The sequence below is a fragment of the Falco biarmicus genome, chromosome 5 (genome assembly GCF_023638135.1).
Source record: "Falco biarmicus isolate bFalBia1 chromosome 5, bFalBia1.pri, whole genome shotgun sequence".
In the NCBI taxonomy this organism is placed as follows: Eukaryota; Metazoa; Chordata; class Aves; order Falconiformes; family Falconidae; genus Falco; species Falco biarmicus.
In genome coordinates this window covers 48055294-48081818 of record NC_079292.1, presented here as the reverse complement: position 1 = coordinate 48081818, position 26525 = coordinate 48055294, and the positions used below count along the sequence as shown (strand labels likewise).

At 41.9% G+C, this 26525-nt stretch overlaps 1 protein-coding gene across 5 annotated transcripts in view; it reads left to right on the top strand.

The window, feature by feature from the left end:
- Positions 1 to 26525, top strand: part of CRADD (CASP2 and RIPK1 domain containing adaptor with death domain) — an 89954-nt gene that overhangs the window by 43646 nt on the left and 19783 nt on the right. The window contains exons 3-5 of one of the 5 annotated variants that reach the window (XR_008822039.1): positions 23156 to 23242; positions 24561 to 24704; positions 25127 to 25650. The exons of 1 other annotated variant lie outside the window; for it this stretch is intronic. Coding sequence is in view for 3 of the 4 variants with exons in the window: in XM_056340054.1 (XP_056196029.1) it covers positions 23156 to 23242 (87 nt within the window). In the remaining variant the exon portion in view is untranslated. Of the gene's footprint in view, positions 1 to 23155; positions 23243 to 24560; positions 24705 to 25126; positions 25651 to 26525 lie in introns of those variants that run through there. 3 more of the 5 variants (XM_056340056.1, XM_056340054.1, XM_056340057.1) reach the window with 3 other exon arrangements.

Sequence of the window (26525 nt, the reverse complement as noted above, 5' to 3'; positions counted from 1 at the left end):
TGATCTTTGTCTAGCAGAAGCATATCTGATACACTTTAGCAGTGTCTTTGTCTTTTATGATTAGATCAGAGTGACACTCTGATCTGTGTGATCAGTTTCCAGTTTATAGCAGAAATTTTGATTCCAGTCCTTTTGTTTGTGATCTTGCTTTTTCAGTTGCATTTCTATAGCAATGCTTCGTGACCTTAGACAGTTGTTCTTATTTGATAACTCCACAGGCCAGGTGATTATTTAATAAACTGGTTTATTTTAGTTTATCAGACTTGCCCTCTTGAAGTCCTGAACTTTTATTACAGGCATTTTGCTTATCTGTCTGTTTAGTTTAAACAACAGTGAATAATAGTCTCACAACTCATGATTATTTTCTTAATACAATTGTACTGCAGATACCTTTGCTGCTCCCCAAGCCAACCCTAAGGATACCCACAGACCCTCTTGTTTAACCAGTGTTTGGTAAAGAAATACATAGGATCTCACATGCAGAAATAACTGGGACCCTGCTATTACTAGATCCAGTTGTTCTGCTGTCTGTATCTCATAATGTAAACTCTTGTTTTCTCCTAGGAATTGGGTCTTTTGAGTGTCAGGTAAAAATTTCTTTGGGGAAAAATGGAAGACATCTGCTGCAAAGGAAATGAAAGTCTACTGCTAAGTGTCTTTCTCCTAAATGCATTTTGTATTATCAATGCTATTCCTTCTTATCACATTGCTATTTATATTATTCATGTTCAGTTCTTGTTCATAATTTTTATTACTGTTTCTGTCTTTCCTGAACACAGTCATATCCTAGTCCTGACTGAATTTTTTTGTTATTCCTGCAACATATTTCTTCATATTTTGCACCAGCAATTAAAATTCCACTTTTTCTTTTCTGGTCCATGGCCTAAGGATTAGTACATAGACATTTTTCTTGTTTCTCACTAACCTCATCTGTTTCCCTTACTTACTGGATTAGGCATAATCCTGTATTTCCTCTCAATTACTGTACTCTGCAGTATTGAATCTGTTTTCTTTCTCATTTTTTACTCAGCTGATGTTCCTTTGCCCATAGCTGTATCTTTTAAGTGCAACGTTTTTCAGGATAATTTTTAAACCTAAATCCATATCCTATATCCATTTGATATGCCATTCTTAATTGTAGATCCAGTCAGATGACACTTTTTCAGCCTTGTTAAGAACAGTCTCCCATCATGTGTACCTTCTTCCTCTTCCTGGTGTTGGTATGAATCTGACTCCTTTCTCTTCCATCTTTTCTCCTGTTGGTGAAGCATTCTGTTCACTGTGTTACCTGCAGTCTCTAGTACACTGTCAGGATCCAGTCCCTTAATGTTTCTGTTCTTTCTTCTTCTTGTAATGCTATTTTTCTCATGTTCCCTTTCCCTCCACTGTTTGTGGGTCTCATTTTCTGCTTATGTGATCACCCTTATCTAGGAAATTTTTCACAGAATCATAGAATCGTTAAGTTGGAAAAGACCTTTAAGGTCATTGAGTCCAACTGTTAACCTGGCGCTGCCAAGTCCACCACTAAACCATGTCCCTAAACACCATGTCTATACATCTTTTAAATACCTCTGGGGATGGTGATTCAACCACTCCCCAGGGCAGCCTGTTCCAATGTTTGGTAACCCTTTTGGTGAAGAAGTTTTTCCTAATATCCCATCTAAACCTCCTCTGGTGCAACTTGAGGCCATTTTCTCTTGTCCTGTTGTTACCTGTGAGAAGAGACCGACCCCCACCTGCCTACAACCTCCCTTCAGGTGGTTGTTGAGAGCGATAAGGTCCCCCGTGAGCCTCCTTTTCTCCAGCCTAAACAGCCCCAGTTCCCTCAGCCGCTCCTCATGGGCCTCGTTCTCTAGACCCTTCCCCAGCTCCGTTGCCCGTCTCTGGACACGCTCCAGCACCTCAGTGTCCTTCTTGCAGTGAGGGGCCCAAAACTGAACACTGGATTTGAGGTGCGGCCTCACCAGTGCCCAGTACCGGGGGACAATCACTGCCCTGGTCCTGCTGGCCACGCTGCTTCTGATACAAGCCGGGATGCTGTTGGCCTTCTTGGCTACCTGGGCACACTGCTGGCTCATGTCCAGCCGGCTGCCAACCAGCACCCCCAGGTCCCTTACCACCAGGCAGCTTTCCAGCCGCTCTGCCCCAAGCCTGTTGTGGGTTTGTTGTGACCCAGGTGCAGGACCCAGCACTTTTCCTTGTTGAACCTCATACAATTGGCCTCAACCCATTGATCCACATGGTCCAGATCCCTCTGCAGAGCCTTCCTGCCCTCAAGCAGATCAACAGTTCTGCCCAACTTGGTGTTGTCTGCAAACTCACTGAGGAGAATCCCCTTGTCCAGATCATCAATAAACATATTAAACAGAACTGGCCCCAGTACTGAACCCTGGGGCACACCACTTGTGACTGGCCACCAACTGAATGTAACTCTATTCACCACAACTCTTTAGGCTCAGCCGTTCAATGAGGTTTTTTACACAGTGAAGAGTACACCCATCCAAGCCAGTTTCTCCAGGAGAATGCTGTGGGAGATGGTGTCAAAGACTTTACTGAAGTTCAGGTAGACAGCATCCACAGCCTTTCCCTCATCCACTAAGTGGGTCACCTTGTCATAGAAGGAGGTCAGAACCTGCCTTTCCTCAACCCACGCTGTCTGGGCCTGGTCTTCTGGTTGTCCTGTACGTGCTGTGTGATGGCACTCAAGATCATCTGCTCCATAACCTTCCCCAGCACAGGCAGGCAGGCCTGTAGTTTCCCAGATCCTCTTTCCGGCCCTTCTTGTAGATGGGCATCACATTTGCTAACTTCCAGTCAACTGCGACCTTCCCAGTTTAGCCAGGACTGCTGATGAATGATGGAAAGTGGCTGGCTGAGTGCTTCTGCCAGCAACCTTGGTACCCTCAGGTGGATCTCATCAGGCCCCATAGACTTGTGTGTGTCTTTAATTAGTGTAGCTGGTCACTGACCATTTCCCCTTGGCTTCATTCTGCTCCCCGTCCCCCTGTCTTCCAGATCAGGGGGCTGGGTACCCAGACAACAACTGGTTTTAATATTAAATACTGAGGCAAAGAAGGCATTAGGTACCTCAGTCTTTTCCTCATCTTTTGTGGCTACATTTTTGCCTGCATCCAGTAAAGGATGGAGATTCTCCTTAGCCCTCCTTTTGTTGCTAATGTATTTATAGAAACATTTTTTGTTGTCTTTATGGCAGTAGCCAGATTAAGTTCTAGTTTGGGCTTTGGGCCTTCCATTCTTGCTGTGTAACATCATGACGTCCTTATAGTCCTCCTGAGTTGCCTGCCCCTTCTTCCAAAAGTCATAAACTCTCTTAGTTTCCCTGACTTCCAGACCAAGGTCTCTGTTCAGCCAGGCGGGTCTGCTTCCCCACTGGCCAGTTATTGGAATTTATTGAATTGCTTAATAGAAAGACTTACACTAAGGAGTTGCACACAGCATAGTGAAAGTTGGTAAAAGTTATATTGATAAAGGTTTCTTGTTACTGTATTAAAGGAACATCTGACTACAATGTATACCAAAAAGAAAAGCGTACCAGCATTGTAGGAAAGTGTTTTAATATTTGAACTGTAGGTATTAACAGAGATACTTCAAAGCTGTAATTTCAAAGAATGTTTTCTTTTCCTGAGAAATGAAGGTGCTTCTATAAATTAACTTTTTCTGGGTGAAGCTGCCGGAAAATCCAAGTAATAGACAAAAGCAACATATTCCTTTAGTATGGCTGATTCTAGTAAGATAAATTCTCATTGTATGTTTGAGCCTGAAAAAAGTGCAGGCAACATTCAGAATGATTTCTTATCATTCATACAAATCTTTTACAGTAATTGAGAAATTATTAAAGCTTGTTTGTTGGTTGAGTCACAGTCAGAGCTTTACGTTTTTATTCTTTCTCAAGTTGGAGGATTTTTTTTTTAATATAAACCGGCATAATTTAGAGCTTTTGACAAATTAGTGGATGATCCTCCCTCTCCAGAAAAACTGATGCTAAAAACATACTAAAGTATAGAATATTGATGAATTATTTCAGTCTGACAGTTGAATAACAGACCAAAATTTGTGTTACAATTGCAGGTGTTTCCTGCAGCTGAGCATGAAATTAAGTACGTTTTAATTAAGTTACAGTTGCTATTTATTGAGCTTTTGCTGTGCCTAGGTTTTTTTCTCAGTTACTCTTACTGTTTTCCAGGAATTCTGGAACTAAGAAATGTTCTACTTAGAATTTGAAAACATAAAGCCTTTGATTCGGTGAGTTTGTTTTTAAGTTTGGAAAGCAGTGAAATAGAGGTTTCTAATTTGTTCCTCTATGTACTATCTTGTAAACTTGTTTAATATAATTTAATTGCACTTCATGGAGCAAAAAACCACAAACAGTAATTGCAGATACATTCTTGCAACATTAAACAAACAAACATTGCCATCTGAAAGAGAGTGATTTTAATAACAAAACAAAAAAAGGAAGGGGTAAGTAACTAAATAATAAAAATGGAATTTTTTTAAAAACAAATTATGTAATAGCTTGTTGCCATTCTCCTCTGTGCTTGAATTAAACATATCTGCTTTTTATTCTCACTGACTTCTGTGAAAGTAGGAAGTTCCTTTTTTCCTGTCATTTTCCAATTAAGTTATTTTTCACATTAAACATGCCTAAACTTGACCTTTTTCTCATTTTATTCTTCCACTTTTCCACCTCTTTCCTCAGAAGTATTCTATCTTTAGTCCTTTTCTGCATTTTTTGTATCTTTTCCACCCTCATTCTTCTTTTCTCAGGTCCCAAGTCCAGGGATGCTCGGTATTCAGAGGAAACCACAACAGTATTTTCCTTAGGCTTGCAGGTCCCATCCTGTTCTTAGTGAGGAAAAAGTAAAAGACATCTCTCCCTCAGTCACCTGCACTGGAGGCTGCAACCAGAAACCTATTATTAACGTCTACTATTAAAAAAAATATTTTACATGGAAAAAAAAAGAGAGAGGGAAGGAAGTACTAGCCTAGTAAATGTGAAACACAAGTAGGTTTCACATCAGCAGAATTCAGGCTTGGATGTAGGAACTGAAATTCACTTGCCTTGTTATCTCAGAATGTGTCTCAGCCACCAGGCCCTATCTTGTTGGGTTTTAATACCCAGTGCAGCTCTCCTTCTCTTTTCAGGATCATGATAAGCACTCCTGGGAAAAGATGAAATAAGTAGCCTGTGAAGTTAAATACAGTTTAAGGTAAATAGGCTGGTTATTACATAATGTAAAACGATACAGCTCCGCTAATCCTGCTTGGGTTTACAACAGTTTCTGCCATCTGAGAGAAGTGAATAATGTCTTTGGGGAAAGATACTGAGCGCAGCTTAAATGAGTTGTCAATCAAGCGCACAAGTGCTCTCCCAGCAGTCAGTCAGTGCATGGCGACAAATACTTCATTTATCACAGCCCAGGTTTAATTTATGAGTAAGAATTACTGATATGTGCCAGGAGGATCTTTTCTGACAGTCTGTTACGGGAAAGCAGGTCCAAAACTGTTAGCAGAATCAGCTCTTCCACAGAGGGCTCTCCGTTTCCCTTTTCATCAGGCCTGGGTCTCAGCAGCTTCTTCTCCAGCAGACACGGGCCACTCTGAGCCCTTATCTTGCCACACTAAAATGGCCCTCAGAAAGCTAAGACTTGCTGCCTCCCAGAGCAACACCTGCCTACTCCTTGTCCTGGCCTGCATCCTGGGATGTGTTCCAGACGTCTCCCATTTGAGGGCCAATAATGCCATAGCATACACTGGCTGTGTACTGTTAGCCAAGCAAATTATAAGCAAGCAGTACATAATGCCAGCATTTCTTTGAGGTTCTGCAGTGTACCTTCGGAACCAGACACATGATTACCCATTCCAAGATATAATTCTGCTCTTTTAGGTTGATGGGCTGTCTTGAATATTGCTTTGCTCTTCTGTTTCTTGCATTTTCCTGGGTAAAAGCTTTTCCTTTTCTCCAGCTGAGTTTCTTCAATAGGTTCTAATGATAAAGCAATCTCCTTTCTGATAGCTGGTGTATGTTGACCATAATAAATTAAATTCTGTTTTTGTCAGTGCTGAGAAAACTACATTCCTGTTGATATGCACACTTTTGCTTGACATACTAGTGTGTCTAGACTGGCTTGAGTCCACTCTGTAGCAGTTACAGGTGACAGGAGTAACATCCATTTTCTCACTTCATTGTAACAGGTAGCTTGAGTGAAGCTCTGTATTTGCAAGGCATTTCTTCTTCCTAACCTGCAATTTTCTCCCTGCCAGGCAGCAGCACAGTTGGCTTTTTAGTGCAGATTTACTTACAGTGCTGATATCAGTTGTTTTTGCTTTTTCCGTCAGGTTCCCTTTCAATACTAAAATTCCAATATTTAAGATTAGTTACTTAAACCTTAAGAGTTTTCTCACATTTCATGATACTGTTGGTCAGAAGTCTCTGGCTATCTGAAATGTGTAAAAAAAACAAGAACGAAAAAAAAAAAAAGACAGTCCCTCCATAAAATGTCTGTGCTGGTGCTGCTGGGAGCAGGCATTGATGTTGGATGTGGTAAATGCCTGTGCTGTCTTGGAGAGTGATTTTTTATTTGAATGTCTTCTTGGTAATTAACTGAAAATATGAGAGTGTATTCCCCAGTGGTGAAATATGTTTTAAATGTGATGTAATCTGCACAACACCTTTCAAGGAAGTGGCATGCTGGGTCCTTGAAGCTGTACCACTGCCAAGCAATTTGTACAGGACTTGGTGCTGGCTGCCATCGCCACAGCCCTGCTGCACTTGCACATCTCTCAGGAAAAGGCCGCAAGTCACTGCTCTTACGATGTCCTGTGTGGACAGTGCCTCTGGTGGCACCTGCTAGGTCTGTCCCGAGCTTGTTATCCTCTTCTCCCCCTGGAGCCTTCTTTTTCTTGGAACACACCACAACTTTTTCTCCCATTCAACAATGTTGACCACAGAGGTGGTATAAGATAAACAATCCAAAATACAATAACCCAGAGGTTCCCAGTGCTTTTTCCTGCTGCCTGTTGTCTGAATGGCCACCCCCATCTGCGAGGCTGTGCCAGCAAGTTCATCTGCCAGTCCTTACAGCTAGTGGGCCTGTGAGGAAGAGAGACCTCAGAAGAGAGGCTGATTCAAGGCTGTGCAGTGGCTCATCTTGCACCCCAAAACAGCACTGAGAAACCACCTTCCTTCTCCTTTGTCTTTGCCTTGTACATAGTGTAAATTGCATGGATTTAGCAGAATGATGAATCTGGCTTCAGGGCTGTGGTGGCTTCTACTGGACAGTGAGACCTGTGCTGGATCCTGCTTACTCAGCAGCAGGGTCTCCCCCCTCTTGGTGATACAGTGTACCCCCAACCCCACCCAGGTACCCAGTATGGAGCATAGAGAAGAGATGCTAATTCCCTAGAGGGGAAGGCAATGGTGTAATGGAGATATATATTGGTGCCTTCCTTTGAGAGCTCTTCATTTTTCCCATCATGACTTCCTTTATGATTTCCCTCAAGCTGCACATGCTTTCACTCCCTGGTTTCCAGACTCTCAGTCCCTTCTATTAGACCTTCTCTGGGCCTTGAGTGTGGTCATGGCCTCTGTCCTCACCCATCTCCCTTTCTGAACACTCCCAAAAACATCCACTTCACTTTCCAGCATGCACAGATGCTGTCACAGTCTGGTGGATCTGTTTGCTCTTCCTTTGCATTTCTTTCTGGAATGAGCTAACTGTTCTGCTCAGGAATACTTTGTACATGCTTAGGGCTCTTCCCAGGCTTCAGGAAGAAGCCAGCATCTGGATTATCTCAGTGCTTGAAGCAACCTGCAAAAGAAAAATCTGTTTCTTGTCCTCTGAATGAAGAATAGCCACTTCTCTGAAAAGAAGTTTCCCATAGCTTCCTTGTGCATAATGAAAAATAAGCTTTCCTGGTTTTTTGCTTAGCTGGAAGGCGGGCCTGGATAGTTGAGGAAAGATGTGGTCACAATCCTACATAATCCTTTCCAGCTCTTTTGAAGGAAGATCTTTGTCTTTACTTTTTTTCTCTCCTGCTGTTAACTGTGCCTACCACTCAGTGTCTCATCTGGGCTTGGCTTTGCTCTGCAACTTTTCACTCTGAATCTTCCTACTCTTGCATACCAGCTGCCTACCCTCCCATCCAAACAGCTTTTCACACCATATAGTGTTTTGCTGTTCCCCTTTCCCAGTGATGCAGCACGGTGGCTTGCCAAGCCAGGAAACACCTCTGTCTGATGGGGAATGTGGAATATACTGGGGGGGAAGGCAGGATGCATTGCACCATGGTGTCCTTCAGGGAGTAGAGCAAAGGGAGTACCTGGGAAGAAGTGCCTGGTACAGATCTTCAGTTGTTTGGGGAAGATGAAAGAGGGCAGAGCAGGAGAAGCAGCAGCACGTGGTAGCCAGTGGCCAATGCAGCATCAGTCTTTCATCATGGAGGCTGACAGCCTACCCGTCTCTAGCTGTGGTCAGTTCTGGGTGCCTACCTCCTGCCGCCCCTGCCTAGTCACAGTTAGCTGCCCTCCCTGTGGTTTTCCTTGTGAGAGCAGCCTCTTCCTCATAGGACACATCCTGCAGTTCCCCATCTCTCTCTTCCTTATTTCTCCTGGGGTCAGCAGTCCTCCAGCTGGCTGGGGAAGGCAGGAGAGGGCATAAGGAACGTGTCCCAGGAGAGTAGAGAGGAAAAGATGCTGAAGAACTGCTACTGTAGCTTGCTTCTTCTCATTACTAAGAGTGATGTGATGGTGACCTGCTTTTGACTATAGGTGGCATGTGTATCTGGCATCTCTGCCAGAACATCCATTTGGTGTGAGCTTTGCTTGGTGGAGTGATACAAATAGCAGAGGGGCTTGCAGAAACAAGGGACTATCAGCCATAGTTGCTGCTTTGCTTTTTACTTTTATTGTACTGTTAGGCTTTTAAGGTGACTTAAAGTACTTTTTATCTGTAGTATATCAGAGCTTTCTGAAGACAGCATTAGGAAAAATATCCTTGAAACTAAGTGCAGTCATTGAGGTTAGAAAGACTAGAGCAGGTGGCTTGAGTGTTCAGAGCATCCCCCCAATTCCTGTTATTCCTTTCTTCCTGAGGTTTGTTTACTTCTTTTAATAGAATCTGTGTGTCAAGGCCAAAATACGGAATATCTCTTTTTCCTCTCTGAACTGGAGTTTGCTTTTACCAGAGTTTAAGGGGAACTGGAGGCCCCTTGGGACCCTTTGATGCCTGTGGAAGGTGGGGAAGGCTGATCAGTCCTTTCTTTAGAAAATTCACTGCATTTGATAAAGGACTTGAGCTATGCTTTTGACTTTGTGTGTTAACAGTAAAATCAATCTTGGGGCTGTCTTATTTTTTTATGTGAAGGAGAGAAAACAAGCAAGGGAGAAACTGATTCCTCCCATATTTCTTTTATTCAAGATAATAATAAAAAAGAGCTCTCTGAGTGTGATTGAGGCATGTTTGTTCATCAGCCCCATAGGAAGTGGTATTTTCTGTGCAGCATAAAAACACACAGCTCTCAGGTACGTCCCTCAGTTACAAGAAAAGCAACATGCACACCCAAAACAACCCAATAAACCCAAACCATCCAACTCTCCAAACCAAACTGCAGCCAGAGTGGGACACCCTAGCAACACAACTACCTATTTTGAAATTTCTATCCCCAAATTATCATTTTATTTTCCCTCCAGAATATCTAAATTAAAATGAGGACAAGTTGCCAAGCTGATTTATTAGTGAGCAATGGTGAAACTGGTTAGAGCTGTGCCATCCTTCTTCCTGCAGTCCTCTTGACCTTAAGGGCTGATTTTATGTTAAAGTACAATGGAGATTAGAGTAACTTACATCTGTGATCCCCTGGTGCCCTGTTTCTGCTAAAATGTCCCTGTAATGAATGAAAGTTCTTATTGTACTTGCACTACGGTGTGCTTACATGTCGTACATGTATGACCTGTTCTATCCGTCATATGACTACGGTGCACATCCGTGGATATCTCAGGTTGATTTGCATTGTAAGGCATGTATGTGTGTGTTTGAGAGTGACCTCAGTTCCCTGGTAGCAAAGCTATTTTGCCATTTTGGCTCTATCTGGACATGTCCAGGAACCTTAGTGCCTTTTTCTAATGACTTGTGTTTAGGAGTTTGAAATGGAAATAATTTCTTAGCAGCTTTATGAATGTAGACCAAACTGATTATGAATTGCTATCTGTGGCATAGAAACTCTGTAAGTAAATTAGATGTAATTTCAAGGGCTGATGGGCATATCCTCATTAGTAGGGACAATTAGTGAAAAGCCAGCAAGGGATATGGCTGCATTTGAGTTAGTCTGGCTTGTTTGGCTGATTTTATTGCTCTAAACTTTGTCCGTAAGCTGAGCAGAATTCAGGGGGCTTCCTTGTTTGATATTCTGGCTCTTGTTCAATGGAGTACTTAATCACAAACCTAACTTCAGGCATATGGATAGTGCCACTTATTACGGGTGTTGACAAAGCCATCTCCAAGAGTCCCTTTCCTGACTTCTTTAAATACAAGCCTGTTGTATTTTCTGCTAGCATAAGAAGTGATATTTGACCATTTGTCCTGTTTTATCTTCCTCTTCCTGCTTTTTCACCCCCGATATACATGAGGCTCTTTCAGAGTGGAAGGATTTAATTTCTTTTAACAGAGTGAGTGAGGCACGGAAAAAGAAATGTTTATCAAAGAGGCCAAGAGAACGAACTTCTACAGAACATGGAAATTTCAAAACATTAGTTTCCAATGAGCGGCAAGTGACTTCTCAGGATTGCCAAAATGATATCCTTAATGAAAAGAATTTCTACTTCCATATGCATGGTCACAGCATTACAGAATGGTTGAGAATGGCAGAGACACTTGGGCATCATCCAGTCCAACTTTCTGCTGAGAGCAATGTCAGCCAGGGCAGGTTGTGACCCATCAGATTTTGAGCATCTCCAAGGATGGGGACTCCACAACCTCCCTGGGTAACCTGGTCCAGTGTTTGATCACTCCCTCAGTAAAAGATTTTCTGGTGTTTAAGTTGAATTTTCTGTATTTGAATTTGTCCCCTTTGTCATCCTGTTGCTGGATGTTGTGCCACTAACTGCAGCCCTTGAGGCCCAACAGTTTGTTCTGTTGTCAGTCTGCCTCACTGTCCACTTAACTAGACTGAACCACATCTCTTGTCTACTAGGATGTTATGGGAGACAGCATCAGAGGCATTACTGAAGTCCAGATAAACAACATCTGCTGCAAGCAGTCATCACATGGTAGAAAGCTATCAGGTTGAGCTATCATGTTGCCATTAAAGGGCTGAGGATAAAAGCAGCAGTTAATACACTGTTGCATTACTTTCTCAGCCAGTGAATTTGCTAGCTAGCTGTTCAAATCTCAAGAGGCTGTAAAACACGTGCAGTTTTAAGCTGGCTACTTTTAAGATGGAAAAATGTTTTTTAATTTAATTTAAGAAATAATTAGTAGAACTTTTCAAACTGGATTTTTTAATTCTAGTTACAAGAACGGGGCATAAAATCAGTGCAAAAAATTATTCTTGAACTTTGGATCAAGCAGGTTAGCAGTAGTAATATATGAGCTCTTTAGGCATTATAAGGAAGAAGGCCACGTAACACTGCAATATTATGGCTTTTCAAATGTGATTAAGTTTTTTCATACTGTAAGCTAAACAGAAATGAAATCTGGAGTTTGCAATTTTGTGTACTGTTCTGCTATTTCAGTTGGAGTTGGTTTTTTTTCTTGTTGTAGTTTAACTTTTTAACTCCTGTGCTAGTTAATCTTTTATACATGTTCAATACTATACTAGATTTTCAGGGAGTAAGTTTGGCTCATTGCCTGCATAAGTAGTGCTTTTTCTTTTTCTTTTTTTTTTTAATGTGTTGCAATTCTGTGGCCACTGTTGAGTCATGCTGTGTAACTAGGCCAAGCAGGGATGTATTGCCTATTTCTGTCTTTCTAAGGATATTTCTAACATTTGGCTCTAATTAAGAGAATGAAGAAATGAGGGAAAACAAGATATTTTTTTTTATATGACCTTCAATTACTTAAGGAGAGAGTTAAACTTAACAGTTTGAGTTCTTTTGTTAAAATGAAACTAGAGCATTGGTCATTTGTAATTTGTAAGTTCTTTCATGGATTAAAAAATGCTTGATGCTAAACTAGGGGGTTACTAAAAGGTCACTTTCAGAGGAGTAGAAGGCATAACAGGAACCAGTGGCTGGAAGCTGAGGCCAGAAAATTTCAAATTAGATGCAGGGTTCATACTTTTAATAAGAGAGGTGGCTAACCTTTGGAGGAAATTGCTGGTTGACAAATTAAATGTTTCTTTTTAGTAAAGACTAACAGATTTTCTGGAAGATGCACTGTAGCCAAACATAAATTTGTCCTATATTCAGACACAGTTGAACCTAGTGCAGGGGCAACAATCTGAAATAAAATGGCTTGTGATAATGCAAAAGGTTAGACAAGACCAGGGATGTTCAGTGTCTAACTCTAGATCACACATGCCCTCACTCAGCCTGCTACTATCTGTTGCTGTAGCACTCATCCATCGTGAGACAGGGTGAAAAGTAGCCTGCCTCCGGGAAGATTGTGGCTAATAGCTACTTCTGCTAAGACACACAATTGTCCAGCCTGTAGACCACACTGCTCCTGAGGTTTCACCAGAGAGACCGTTCTGGTGGTGGTAACCTGCCCCCAGGTCCCTCTGTCAGAGAACAGTCAAGAAGATGTGGGAGCCTAGCTGTACCATTGGAAAATCACTCCAGCACTGGCCCTTGAAGTTCAGCTTGAAGTCTGGGATTAGGTATGCAGATAACATTGAAGAGGGCAGATGTGGATACAATCATTTAGAAAGACAAGGTGATCTACCCACAGTCAAAATTTGAAGACTGAAAAATCTGGGAGGAACTCATAGCAACTGCCCCAGGAAAGTTCTCATCATTGGCGTAGTGTAACCATACAGGAATGGAGCTGAGGAACCACATGACTCCCCTTAAGAGATAGAAAAGGGTCCTGTGATTAAGACCTAAGAAGGAAACGTAGAAGATAAGGATCTTGTCAATGTAATTTTCACATTGGGGTCAGTGGGGAAAGTGAGGAGTTACAAGCTGCTGTTAGCTTGCCCTCCCACATTATAGCTCACATATTTTGCACAGTAATTCTTCTGTGAACCTTATAACTTCTGTTGAACTCAGTCAGAATTTTCTGGAAAAATAGATGCAAGGCAAGGATGGGCAAGGAGTGAAAGTACTGCCGTTCAACATGTTCATTTATAATAAGGAGAAAACATTTGGCTAATTCACAAAGGCATGGCTGTGTGGAACAGGTGCCCTCTGATCCTCAGACAGAAGGTACAACAAATACAATGTGTTGTTTTTTTCTTGTGATCCTGGGTGTGTGTAAGGCCTTGAAGATGAGTCAGCTATGAATTAATAATGTGTGGGGTAATTAAGAAACCCATATAATTTAGTGAAATTATCTTCTTACGACAGCAGAAAGAACACTGAGACTCCTGTGGCTGGGTCATAGTTCCGTCGCCACTTGAGATCCACTGAAGACACTGGTAGTGACAGTGTTTGACATTGTGTTGAATTGTGTCCACAGTCCCATGAATCAGAAATAAGACTGCTGTGAACCAAGTCTGAGGCTTCCAAAAGTGTGTTAGTGCATTGGGGTTCAGCTCCCACCGAACTCCACTGGTCTTCTCTAGAAATCTCAGGCGTGAATTTCCAAGCAGATTAGCTGCTGTGATCTGACTCGCCTATAGAAACTCCAACTATGAGAAAAGTTGTTTATTCAAATAACTGGCCTAAAAATAAAAATGGCATTTGTAATGCATTTCAGAAATCAGTCAATTATAATTCCCAGGAACTTGTGTTCAGAACACAGTCGTTCTGCGTAGGGCTGGGAAGATGATAGGAAGTAATACGTTGTTGGGAAGTTCATACTTGTTGTGAGATTTATTTTTTGACTGGAAACATTGCTTTAAGTGGTGTGGTTTTATTGTTATTTTTGTTACATGCATTTTATTATGGACTTAGGGACTGAACAAGGACTATTATGCAAATGCAAAGTGTCACCTTCATTTTGCAGATGATTCCTGCTCTTAGTCATACTTGACATAAATTGTTATGGCACAGAATAAATCATTTGATATTTAAAGAGAAGTTACTAGTTTGTGTAACCAGAAACTTTCTTTATGAACTAAAATCGAAGAGGTACTCTCAAAATGTGTAACTCCACCAGCACTTTGAGATCACTTATGTTTTGGTCATCCTGGGGTTTTGAGCTAAAGAGGAAACTCCACATACATGGCCTTTTATAAACCATATAAATCAGATGATCAGGTTTAATTTTTATTATATGAACCCTGCTTTTATTACATTTACCTTGCTTTGGAATTTTGAATATAATCAGTGTACAATGACCTTACAAATATCTTATCCAACCTTTTTATCTCATAATATCATACCCAAATACTCTCATCATCCTGTATCACATCATCTTCCCCACCTTCTCTATGCATTCCAAGCTGCCCAATTAGCACATCACACATTTCATTGCCTCTTACCTAATTAGCAGGAAACAATTCCTTCTTCTATTATGGAAAAAGAAATTACTTATCTTTCAGGCCAGCCAACGGAGATCTTAATCTGCTGGACCTCTCAGGAATCCCAGGCTTTATTTACACCACTGCAATTACTTAGCAAACAAACCAGCCAACCACTGTGGTCCACAGTGAATTATGAAGTGACATTTGTCAGCAAGATGGTATGCACTGAACTCAGAACCTCCATGTTCTGAATATTGCTGAAGTTTTGTAGGCGGCATAAGAAAGAACTGGAGAAAGAGTGGGAAGAAGACTATCTGAAGCAAATGACACATTTTCTCTCCAGGTTAGCCTGGAGTTTTGTGTTTTTTTGAGGACTGGATACTGTCTGTTAGAAGATGCTGACTTAACCTGTTAATAGAGACAACCCATTTCTAGAAGTTCTGCAAGCATTCTTATTATTAGTCTGGGAATTCAGATGATCCAGCTTGCATCTCTGGATTGATTAGTTTCTTGTGTCACAGTGCCTCATATCAGCTGAAAGCTTAGTAGGGGTATTTAGCACTAGCCTGGAGCACTGTGTCAACTGAGACAATATGGTGGGATCTTTCTGCTAGAGCTTAAGGGGAAATTCTGGGGCAGCTGATGGGAAATTTGGCTGCTTTTTTTTTTTTTTATGGGAGGCGCTTATTTTAAGTATTTCTCTTTGATAGGGAAGTCTGACAGAAGCTGTGGATTGGCTTGGAAAAAGAGGCTACCTAGCGCAGTGTTGCTTGTCTGAAAGAGACTGGTAGGAGATACTGGTGGAGATGTATAGGTCCTCAGCATGTCCAAAGGCTGCATTTGGATCACTGTGGTTTGTAGTCACTGGAGACTGTTTATCCTCTGAATTTGTCTAATCTGTTTTGAGCCCAATTTTACTTCAGCCTCTAGAACATCCTGTGTCTACGAGTTTAGCGAATTGTAGAGTGAAGAAAAAAGCTGATTTTTTCCTTATTCCTTTTTTACTTATAAGCAGCCTGTTAAGGTATGTATGGTAAGCACCTGTGCTCAAGGGTGGCTTGCATCTGTCTTTCTGTTTCTTTGTTTTCAGTGAGTGTTGCTGACATGGTGATCGGTACTAAATACAAAAAATTATTACCAAATGGGAAGTATGAGGACAAATAATCTTTTCAAGAAGATTGTATGTTCTCTGCACAGATGGTGGCTTTTTAGTGTTCACAGACTCAGTTTCAAATAAGCTAAGAACATACTTTTAAAATGATGTCTTGAAACTTACTGTAGCCCACAAAGCAGTTTGGGATATTACTGTTGTGAAAACAGTCATTTTTGCACAAGTGATGCAATCTCTTGTTGTTCTGTGGTGGTTTGAGGGTGGGATAGACTCTTTCAGTGGTTAATGGTTCATACTCAACTTGGAGGCCCGTGACAAGTGGAGGAGCACAGGGTCTGTACTGGGACATGCCCTGTTTAACATCAGTGACCTGGGGGAGGAGACCAAGTGCACGTTCACCAGGTTGACAGATGACGTCAAACTGGGGGAACCAGTCAGTATGCTAAAGCACAAGGTTGCCATTCAGAGGGACCTGGACAGACTAGAGACATGGGTCAACAGCAACCTTAGGAAATTCATTAGGGATGAATGTGAAGTCTTGCAGCTGGGAAAGAAGCAATACAGGCTGGGGGCTGATTGTGGGGAACAGCTGTGCTGGAAGGGAACGTAGGAATGTGATAGACAGCAACCAAACATGAGCTGGTGCTGTGCCCCGACAGCAAAGGGGGCTGACACCATCCTGGACTCTTTTTAAGAGGAGCAGAGCCAGTAGATCGAGGGAGCTGATTATCTCCCTCCACAGTTAACAGGGCACATCTAGATACTGTGGCTAGTTTTGGCCTCCTGAGCACAGGAAAGACATCAATAAACAGCAGGGAGGACAAAGGCCCACCAAGATCGTTGGAGGCAGGAGCACGTGCCATGTGAGGAGCGGCTGAGTGCTGGCTTCAGTGCACCCATTCCTTATTTTAACAGCAGATATACACAAAAGATTTCGTGCTGGTTCATGTCCTCCCAGTTGACAGATGAGTTAAAACTCCCACAGCAGGATGTCCTTCTTAACCCACCAGCCCCCCAGCAGAGGATTTGATCGTTGATGTTTCCAGAATATTTTTGGGAATATAGTTGATATATAGTTTGAGACATGGTAATTAGAAGACATCAGGTCCTATGAATGCTTTGGAACTCTGGACCATAAATATGATACCGTATTCTCACTCTTACCAAAAATCCACAGTGCAGACCCCAATGGACATTATCTCGGTGATGCTTGACAAGAAATTCAAGTAAATGCTTATTCATTTTTTCTCTGGAGACGTAGAAGTTCTCAAACTTCCAAAATTATGCTTTCAGAATGGAGTATCTCTTTTAGCTCTTCACTTTCAGGAGGTAAAAATAAATTTGTGAACTTGCAGAGTAGAAGGGGCAATTCACAAGAAGCTGACAGAGAGCTGTTAAACATCAGTGAGGCTTCCTGTGGTGGATCTCATTGCTGCCAAAGGTGTTAGCAATAGCAACATTTTAATTCCAGGAGCATGAGTTCAGGGACATCGATCATTGTCTTGTTGCTTGTGGTATCCTTTTCTTTCTCAACCAGTTCCCCCAATTTCCAGCAAGATCTCTAAAGGCTGAAGAGAGAAAGCTATGACCACTTTCAGAGATCCAGACTGGGACAGAGTTGGCAATACCCTCTGTCTATTGAGACTTGAGCAGCTGGTGCTTGCTTCACAGCATAAATATATGTCAAAGAGCATAAGCACTTCCACATTCTTTCCAGTGAACTTATTGGTTATACACATGATCATCATTACCGGTCCAACTTAGCCGGGACTTCACCAAGTTATAACCGTATAGATGATCCAAGCCCAGGGCTCCAGCAGCACACAGCCTGGCGTGGGGCAGGACGGTTCCACGGACAGGGTCCCCGCTGGAGAGCCCTAAGGTGTGAGCCTCCACCCGACCTTCTCTGTCCGAGGACATGGAGGAGATGTGTCATTCAGTATTCAAGCTGTGCTCTGGGGCCGCAGATCCTGGAGCAGAATTCCTCATCCTTCTACTGAGCTCCATCAGAGCATGTTGACAGTCTCCCTCTACTTCTGGTGGTGCTGTGGGCGCTCATGTCCTTGCTACAAAGTTACCCATCAACAAGGAATGTGCCTTGCCTACAAGGTCTTGAAACTCGGTAGTTCCTCTTTTGTTTCTTTCTTTCAGAATCCTGATTTTTTCACATAGCTATGAACAGTTTTCTGTTCAGTGTCAGGTAATTAACTTTTCTGAGTTACTACATCCTGCCTTTACTTACACTGCCCTGTTCTCTTGAATGCACGTCTTGTCCTGCATAGTTGTTACTACCAGTATTAATGACCGAATCAAAAAGAGTACAGCTGAGTTTTCAGCTCCTGGGCAGTAAATAAGGCCAAGAGTTAGGAGAAGCCACCACCAAAAAATTTCCCCAAGCTTATACTTCGTAAATGGAGCTAATTTTATCTGGAAGTCACTGAGACATAAAAGGTGCATGATTTTAATGTCATTTTGATAAGCCACTTTTCAGAATAAATTTCACTTTAAAACCTCAGATTGTCAATAGGTAAATATGTTTTTTTAAAAAAAGCTGGCATGTACAGACACATTTAGAATGGAATAGAAAGAAAGAAACTAGTTCTGGTTATTCAGAGAAAGCAATGGAATATACAAACCTCTGCTCTGTGCTGAAAGAGACCTCATGAGAATATTTGGGTTACTAAGAAAATTATTAAAAATTAAGAAAATGCTGAAAGCAAAATTTGTCTTCACTATTTAACCCCTTGTTACTGCGTATTGCAACACTCTTGAATTACATAGTAATATGTATGCATGTTCAGCAATAGCACTGCATCATTACAGTGAAATGAACATTGGAGTAGGTGAGGGTCTTCCCTTAGGCTTTATTTAAGACTTCAAACAAGGGCAGGTAGTTCTTAAGTGATACTTAGTTTCCCTGCAGGAATTGTATTCACCTTTGTTGTGCAGGCATAGTATTGCACAATGGCTTCTCAGTGGGTTGGGTTTTTTCCTTGTTTTATTCTCCAGCTAATCTTCACACTGAGCTGGGGAAGGATAGCATGTAATTTAATATAATGAAGGTTATTGCAGAGGTAATTGTTGCATGGGTGATATTAAAGTAGCACTTTGCTGCTGCTGAGCACTTCACTTCCCATTTCAAAGCTAAAAAAACTTCAACAACAGGGGAAAAAAAAAGAAAGAGAAACTGCATAATTTAGATCTCTTTATAAGAAAGCATTAGAGCATTCTCCAGTGTGAGGAATATTCATCATCGGTTCTCATACGTGATTTGCCAGCATAACCAATAAAGAAAAAATAAGACAAAGCCACCAAACGCTGTGATTACAGATCCTCTGTTACTGGCATTGTAACCACTTTGTGAAGTTTGGGAATAAATGAGTAGATATTTTTAGACTTTGTTGCACAATAGAGATGCTTATGTGCCATAATTAAAATTTGCCTTTGTGTCATTAGGCTTCATAATCCTACTTGTGTGCTGGCTGGCCTGTACATCCCTTTGTGGGGGTATGGTCTGATCTGGGATTAATAATCAGAGTTTGGATGTGCCCTGATCTCCAGTTCGGACTCAGGCGCATTGTGTTCATATGTGCATCACGTGACTTGTATGGCAGCTGGCTGGCTGTGATGAAGAATCAGAGGGAAGACGTGGACTGGGGAGAACAGCTTCTAGTTTCTTGGCAAAGCCTTCCAGATTTTCAGCAAACCTGCAAGGCCAATTTGATTAACTCGCAAAGTACAGAAGGTGATCTCAAAGAATGTAGTCCTTCAAGCAGCAGAACAGATGATCACATAACTGCTGTGATATTCATATATGCTTTAATAACTTTAATAAGTGGAATATACTGCTGCCTTCTTGCAGAGACAGATCATGAACTCCTTATCTTGTAAATCTCTACTGAGCTCACGGGGCTGACTAAAAGCCCACAACATTTTCTGTAAGAAAAGATGTCTAAATTCAAAACCATGGCCAAATCTCAAATTATTTATATTTTAAAATTTCAGGGGGAGTTTAGGTTATCAGAATATAAAATACCGCAGTATTTCTCTTTACTTACAGCTATATACTTTCCTGTGTAAGAACTGCCAGCTTTCAGCTGCCAAATTATAATTCAGATGAGGCTGAATTTCAGTAACAGACAAAATTGTTCTTAAACACACCTTGTTTGTAGACCTGTTTGGGACACATCAAGGACTTGTGTAAATGTTTTCTGTGAAGATGTATTTAGGTCAGGTACATAGTATGCTCCTGGTGTCTTAAATTTAGCAATTTTCCTACACTTCAGCGCTGTCTTTTGCAGTGTATTTGGTTTGGAAATGCAACTGATAGCCAACTGGCTTTTCTTTTAAGAAGACTCAGAATGCTTGAACAAATTAACAAGTTGTGAGGGCTTCCAAAGGGAAATTGCCCAGACTGGAATATGTCTGAGGAGAGTTTGTCATCAAGGGGAATTCTCTGCCATCTAAGAAATCTTTCCTCAGTAGTAGACATCCCTTATGTAGAAAACACTGCCAAGCACTTATGGAAATATTAGATCTGAAAATGACTGACTAGTTGGTTGACTGAGCTTCTTCTAACACAGCCCCCCCCCCCCCCGCCTCTCCCCCCCTTTTTTTTTCTTCTCTTTTTTTTCTTCTTTCTTTCCTTTTCTTTTCAAATCAGGCAGTTTAGAAACCAAAGACATTCCTGGCCAGGACTGCTTCCTCAGTTAACTCAATTTTCCCATTTCCTCCCTGGCTTCCGCTGGCTGCGCTGGGACAGGAAGTTCTGCTGCACCCTGCTCAAGACTCATCTCCTTCTGCAGCTCAGGCGAAGTGTTTCACCAGTCCTTTGCAGACCCTTGAGCAACCGCTGGTTGTGAGCACCAAAGCAGGAGGCTAGAAAGCCCTACATGCTTTTACTGCCTGAGGGCAGCTGGAAGAACAATTTCACTAAGAAGGACAAAGAGGTTAGAGCAGTCTTCTGGGAACCAAGACGTGTGGATTCAAACCTCCTAAGAAATGAATTGTGGGTGCCTAGGGATGTTGGACAAAGTGGCTCAGTGGCAGCACTAGTCCTCAGATCTCATTGCGAGGACTGTGACACTTGCTTTTGAAATGATGGATTAATCCAGCTCTGGAAGAGGATTCTCGGCTGAGAACCATGAATGGAGACGTACCTCCTTGTGGCCCTGTGTTAGACTCTCACGTTATTGAGGGGAGTATGGCCTGGCATTTCTCATTTCTTTGTTTCTTGTTCAGTCTGCTAGCTATTGTGAATCATGCTCTCATAAGTCTCACTTGCCCCATGCATAGCTTAGAGGGAGCCTCAGCCTTCAGGAAGGTGTGTGAAGATCACATGAAAATCCAGTCTGACATTTTGCAAGTTTGCACTTCCCAGTTTTCATTTGTTCAGACTTCTGTGGAGCCCTTAGCTGTTTGGAGCAGTTTTCTCTTTTTAAGCACATAGTACAATACCTTTCATCAGCATCTTTGTCCTGGAGCATTTTTTATGTTTGCCTGTTCCTCTTAAGAAATGCAGAGTGTGCTTGCTGCTGAGGTCTGAAGTACTCAGCTTGCAGCACTGCAGCAGATCTCCCACTCTGGGTCAATTCCAAAATACAGAACTTGTCTTTTCTCAGTTTTTCTCCTTTGCTACTCTTATCAGGCTATGGCTGTTCCCACAAGATGACATGTCAGAGTAGATAGATGCCACCTCCCCTGCCTTCTCAGAGGTTTTCCCTTTAGCCTCATGAGCCTCAGGAGAGATTAGCTTTTCAAAGCTCTTGTCAACAACCTCTGAGAATGCGTCAGATTTTTCTCCCAAAGCTTGTACTTTTTGCTTCAGTGCTGCAAGCTGCTGGTCATTTCATCCTCGGGTAAGATCACTTCTTTCTCAATGACACTTGGCAAAAAGTTTGGAATTGCCTTTCCTTTGACTAAGACATTTAGCTTGTTTGGGCCTCAAGTACTCTGTCTTTCAGGTAATTTAATGCTTAACCCTCTGATTCCTTGTTTAATGGTGCACATCTCTTTCTGAAAGAGCAGGTGGAGAAGAGAGAAAAATTGCCTTACAGGCATTTTGCAATCTTGACAATTTGAGAGGCTTTGAGGGGGACTGTGAGGATTGTCTGTGAGAATCTACTAGCAACGATGTGACTGCTTTCCATTGTTGTAATGCTCATCACCATCCTTCTCTCTTCCCTCAGCATCTTCAGCCTTGAGGCTCAGAGAAATGCTATAAAGGAGAAATTAACCTCCATGAGCATCAGGATGCAAAGTCTGAGCCTTAACAAACACTAAAAAGGTTCCTTTCCTTCATTTGGAAGGAACATCTAGAAGTAAAGTGAGTATTGCAAAGTGTGAAACAGGCTGGCAAGACTAATCTTAGGGCCATAAAATATTACCAAGGCAGTTGCCCCATGCAGTCTTTCTGCTCACAGTGGCAGCCGGTCTCATAGGAGAGCTTTGCTGAACTTCTGTATCTGCAGGGAGGTGGCTTGGAAGGGCTACAACAAAGGACGGAGACAGTTCACAGTATTTTAAACTGTAAGTTCCAAACTGAAATATTTTAATGTAAGCTTACTTACAAGCAGTAGTACCAGCTTGAATTGCTAAGGCTGGAAGGATTTTAGAAGCTGGACCTATAATTTTCTGTTGAACTTTCCATGCATAGGTTGCAGTGTTTACTGACACTCAGTAATGGTACCAGAACCCAAATTTGGTTTTCATCACAGAATTTGCATTTCATGGTCATGAAAGGTGGAACTTGATTGGCCACTTTCACTTTCCTTTCTAAGGGCTATTTTTAAAGTGTTTCACTTTCTGGCTCCCCTCCATTTGACCTGTGCTGTAATGTTTGGAATAGAGATGCTTCTGGGGAAACATTCTATCCAAACAAACTCCCTTCCACCCTGTTTTTCATGAAATCTTTCTTGGATGGTCACTAATGCTCTATTATTTTTTTTCCATTACATTCTCTATTAAACACAGACATACACTAGAGTTCTCATGATTAGTAATTTCCCCAAACTAAAGCAATATTAAATGCTTTTCTGTTGGTTTTTTTTTTTTTTTTTTGTATTTTGGAAGGCAATTCGAAACACTATGGTGCTTACTTGTTTGTTTTATTTTGTTTTTCTTTGCTTTGGGGCTTTGGGGATTTTGGGGGGATTTTTTTTTCTTTGTTTTTCCTGACTATGGGCTGGGAAAAGTGAGGAATCGGAAACCCTGGAAATCCTTGGCACTAAAATCAAAGTAAGTTTTTCCCCTTTGGTAGTATGTTTGGAAATGAGGAGAGATGAGTTGTTAAAGAATTGGTCATTACACTCTGATTTATGGAAACTTTCGGTAGTGACGATGCCTTCAGTTGTACCTAGGGACATGCAAGTTCCTTCTTTCACAGCATGCTGATGTGTTAGGTCTTCCCAAAGCCGTGCAGACCATGCAGATGTTTTGAAGACAGATCTTTCCTTTTTGCAGGAGTGTGGCAGAAGAAGAATGAAATATTCATGGGTCCTCCTTGGCTGATTCTCCACTGGGTATGTCCCAGTAAAGAAAGAAATGAAGGTCAGAAATGGAAAAGGGGACCAAATGATCAGGGTAGAATTGATGTGAAGGTTTGCTGTGCCTGTGGTCTGTCTGAACCTTTGCCGAAGTCTGGCTTCCCAAGAAGTTGCTGTATTTCTCTATCTTGCTTTATCTGTGCTTTATTATTTTATTTCAAGTCTCGTAAAATCAACAACTCACAATGCAATAAAATTTCTGCTTGCTTTGTTTATGTCAAACATAGATATCTTTCTTCCTCTGCACGTCCCACACCTGGGATAACATGATGAGAGGTCTCTTTCTTAGGTCTTCACAGACTTGCCTTTGTGTCAGGGTTTTTAAATCAAATAATTTACATTGTATCCTATTGTTGGATAAAATATGTATTTCATATGCTGCTTTGGTAGCCCAAGTATCTTGGGACTTACATTCTTCCTGCTGGAGTGTTTTTTCAAAAATATCTGGTTTGAGTTGATGAATCTGAAAACTATAATCTGTATTTTTATTATGAGCTTCTTGGCACTGATATGTAATAAATTTACTTCATTACCCCATCCAAGAGAAATACGACTAAGCTGAGGGTCATGAATGTTTCATATCAATATCCTGTCTTTAATAAATCCTGGTCACTTCTGCAAAAAATCTGTCTGCTTTCTGTTTTGGGATGTTCAGGAAGAAAAATAAGGGAAAATGAAGTATTTCGGTCTGGGACTTCCTTCCTTTTCTCTGCCTCCTTCGCCTTTGTCTTCCTGGTAGATAACCTCCAGTATGTGCTAACTCAGCTGGGCTGCAGCTGAGCCCAGGAGCCAGAATGGAGTTGGTACATCCATACTTCTAGTGGCTCACTTTCTAGAACGTTCTAACCTCTAGCATTTTAAAGCTTCTGCCTTCTGAATCCTAAATTGTTTGTATGTAAGAGCTTCCCACCCAGCCAAATATTTTCTCTCTATGGCAGTGGCAAGCAAAAGGCAGTGTGAGACCAGTAGGCTTGTGGAGCAGTGGAATAAACCAAGAAAACCTAAGTGATGGGAACTGCGTGCTGTGCCTGGCAGGTAGCACGTGGCTGGGGCTTACAGACACTGCTAGTTTTAGTAGTAAGAAGGCTTTCTCGATAGCATTGCCTGGTCCTTGCACTCTACCACTGTACTCTGCCTGTCTTCCCCACAGGCCAGCATCTATGCAGGCAGCTTGTTCTGATTTTCTTTGATTACTTTGTTGACTGGGGATGGACAGACAACCTTAGGGGTAAGCTTGATGACTGTGTGAGGGATTAACCTAAAGTGAGAGAAAGTAGACAAAATGAAAATAAATTAAGACTATATGTTTTTATTCTCATTAGAGTTTCAGGAGATGATCCATGGGACCCCTGCTGGTACAAAAACCTGCTGTGGGGGAAGATGAAGCCATGTCATTAGGTGTAACTAATAACACCACCTGTTATCTACAACAAAAACTCAAGCTGTGTTCTCATAACAAATGAAAGGTATGGCGTAGTAGTTTCCCAAATGAGCTGTGATATCAAGATTTCAGTTTACTTTGGAAGATGCTACCAGGATGTAATTTCATAGGTGGGTTTTCTGGGCTGTTATAACTTGTCAAAACACACTTCAATTACTGCAATTACTGGAATTCCCTGGAGGAAAGCAGCCTTCAGAGGAATGAAACCCACAGCATACCAGCACAGATAGTTTTCCTGTTTGTTGCATAATAGGGTGACTTGCTTGGTTATTCCATGGTTGGTCCTTTCCATGCTGAAAGAAGTATTTGGAAGTGAAAGTCCAGACTGTTCAGTGGCCTTATCTTTTTTTGAAGTCAGGTTGTGAAATGAGGGAAGAAACCAAAGTGAGGGAAGAAACCGAAGTAAGGGAAGCTTAAAGAATTTTCTAATCATCTCATCCCCTCCAGGATGAAGGGAGAAAAAAGATTTGCTGTGTGCATGGAAGACAGGAAGCATGATTTTGCAATTACAGTGTATGACGGAGACTCCAGAAATCCTGATTTTTTAGCTCTGCCACAGATCTGTCTGCCATTCCCCCCTTTCCTTGCCACAGGTGATATTAAAATCAGCCTGGGAGGACCCTGGAGCCTTGTGAGGAATGACCCATGTCTTTTCTGCCTGATGTTGTTGCAGAATATCAGGATCCATCAGCTCTGCAACACACCTAGATTTCTACCCACGAACAACAGCAGGGTGGATCTAGATTCAGGCCATCGTATGGGTGGGTGTGCAGGACACTTAATTTGCAGTGTAAATAAAGACATAATGTGTTAGTATTGCTCCAGACAGAGAATGTCTGCAGTGTGCATAAGCTATCCCTTGTTTTGGGAGACACCAGATATTTGGGACCGACACCAGATATTAAAACCTTTGGCCTGAAGCTCTGGGCTTTATTGCTCGTAGTTTCATTTGCTTTTCAGCTCACAAAGCAATACTTTCCCGCTCTAAATACAGCTTTTCAGCTCACAAAGCAATACTTTCCCACTCTAAATACAGCTTATCACAACAAAAAATGCATGGTGCTATTGCAGTTGCTGTGGCAGACACTGCACTTAATGAGATGTTCCGTGTGGAAAGCCGCACTTCTACACAGCACAGCTCAAGGCTTGCTGAAGCTAGGAAGAACAGCTGGCTTGGCTGATGCATGCTCTGTGATACTGAGTTTGGGCTGACACCATAAAATATGACCCATTGATGCTTTATTGCTGGTGTAGGGTTGCTGTGTTCCAGCTGCACCAGCTGGATTAACAGTTGCTGGTGGTCTGCTGAGAAGTTGCGTGTGTGTGTGCAGTTGGGATGTTTCTTCTACTCCTATTTCCAGGTGCAAGCAGACTGAGAGTCATAGAGGAAAGAGGGTGATGGTTGGTTGTCCCCAGAACTCATCATGTTTCTAAGAGCTGTTATTTGTGTTGGTTTGCGTGGAACTTACTTGTGCCAACGATGGTTACTGGACTTTCACTTATATCATGTTTTGTAGATAGTTGTTGAGTTTTAGGAGGCCAACACCCTGCTGCTGGGTCAGGGCAGCATTGAGTTACATCTTGCTGTGCTGGTGAGCCCTGCCACGCTGTTGGAAGGGGGAATACACAGAGGAAGCTGTGCTGCCTTGTGGTCACAGCACACCCCTGGAGACTCTGCTGGAAAGGGTCTGGTTGGTTAACAGCCAAGCCTTACAGGAGTTTCCTGGCCATAAATAAATAAATAAATGAAAGCTGCTGAAGGAATAAAATAAATAAGTATGTGTTTCTGTCACTGTCTTTTCTGGTACAGTCCTGCCTTATGTACTTCCTATTGCAGATAAGTTTA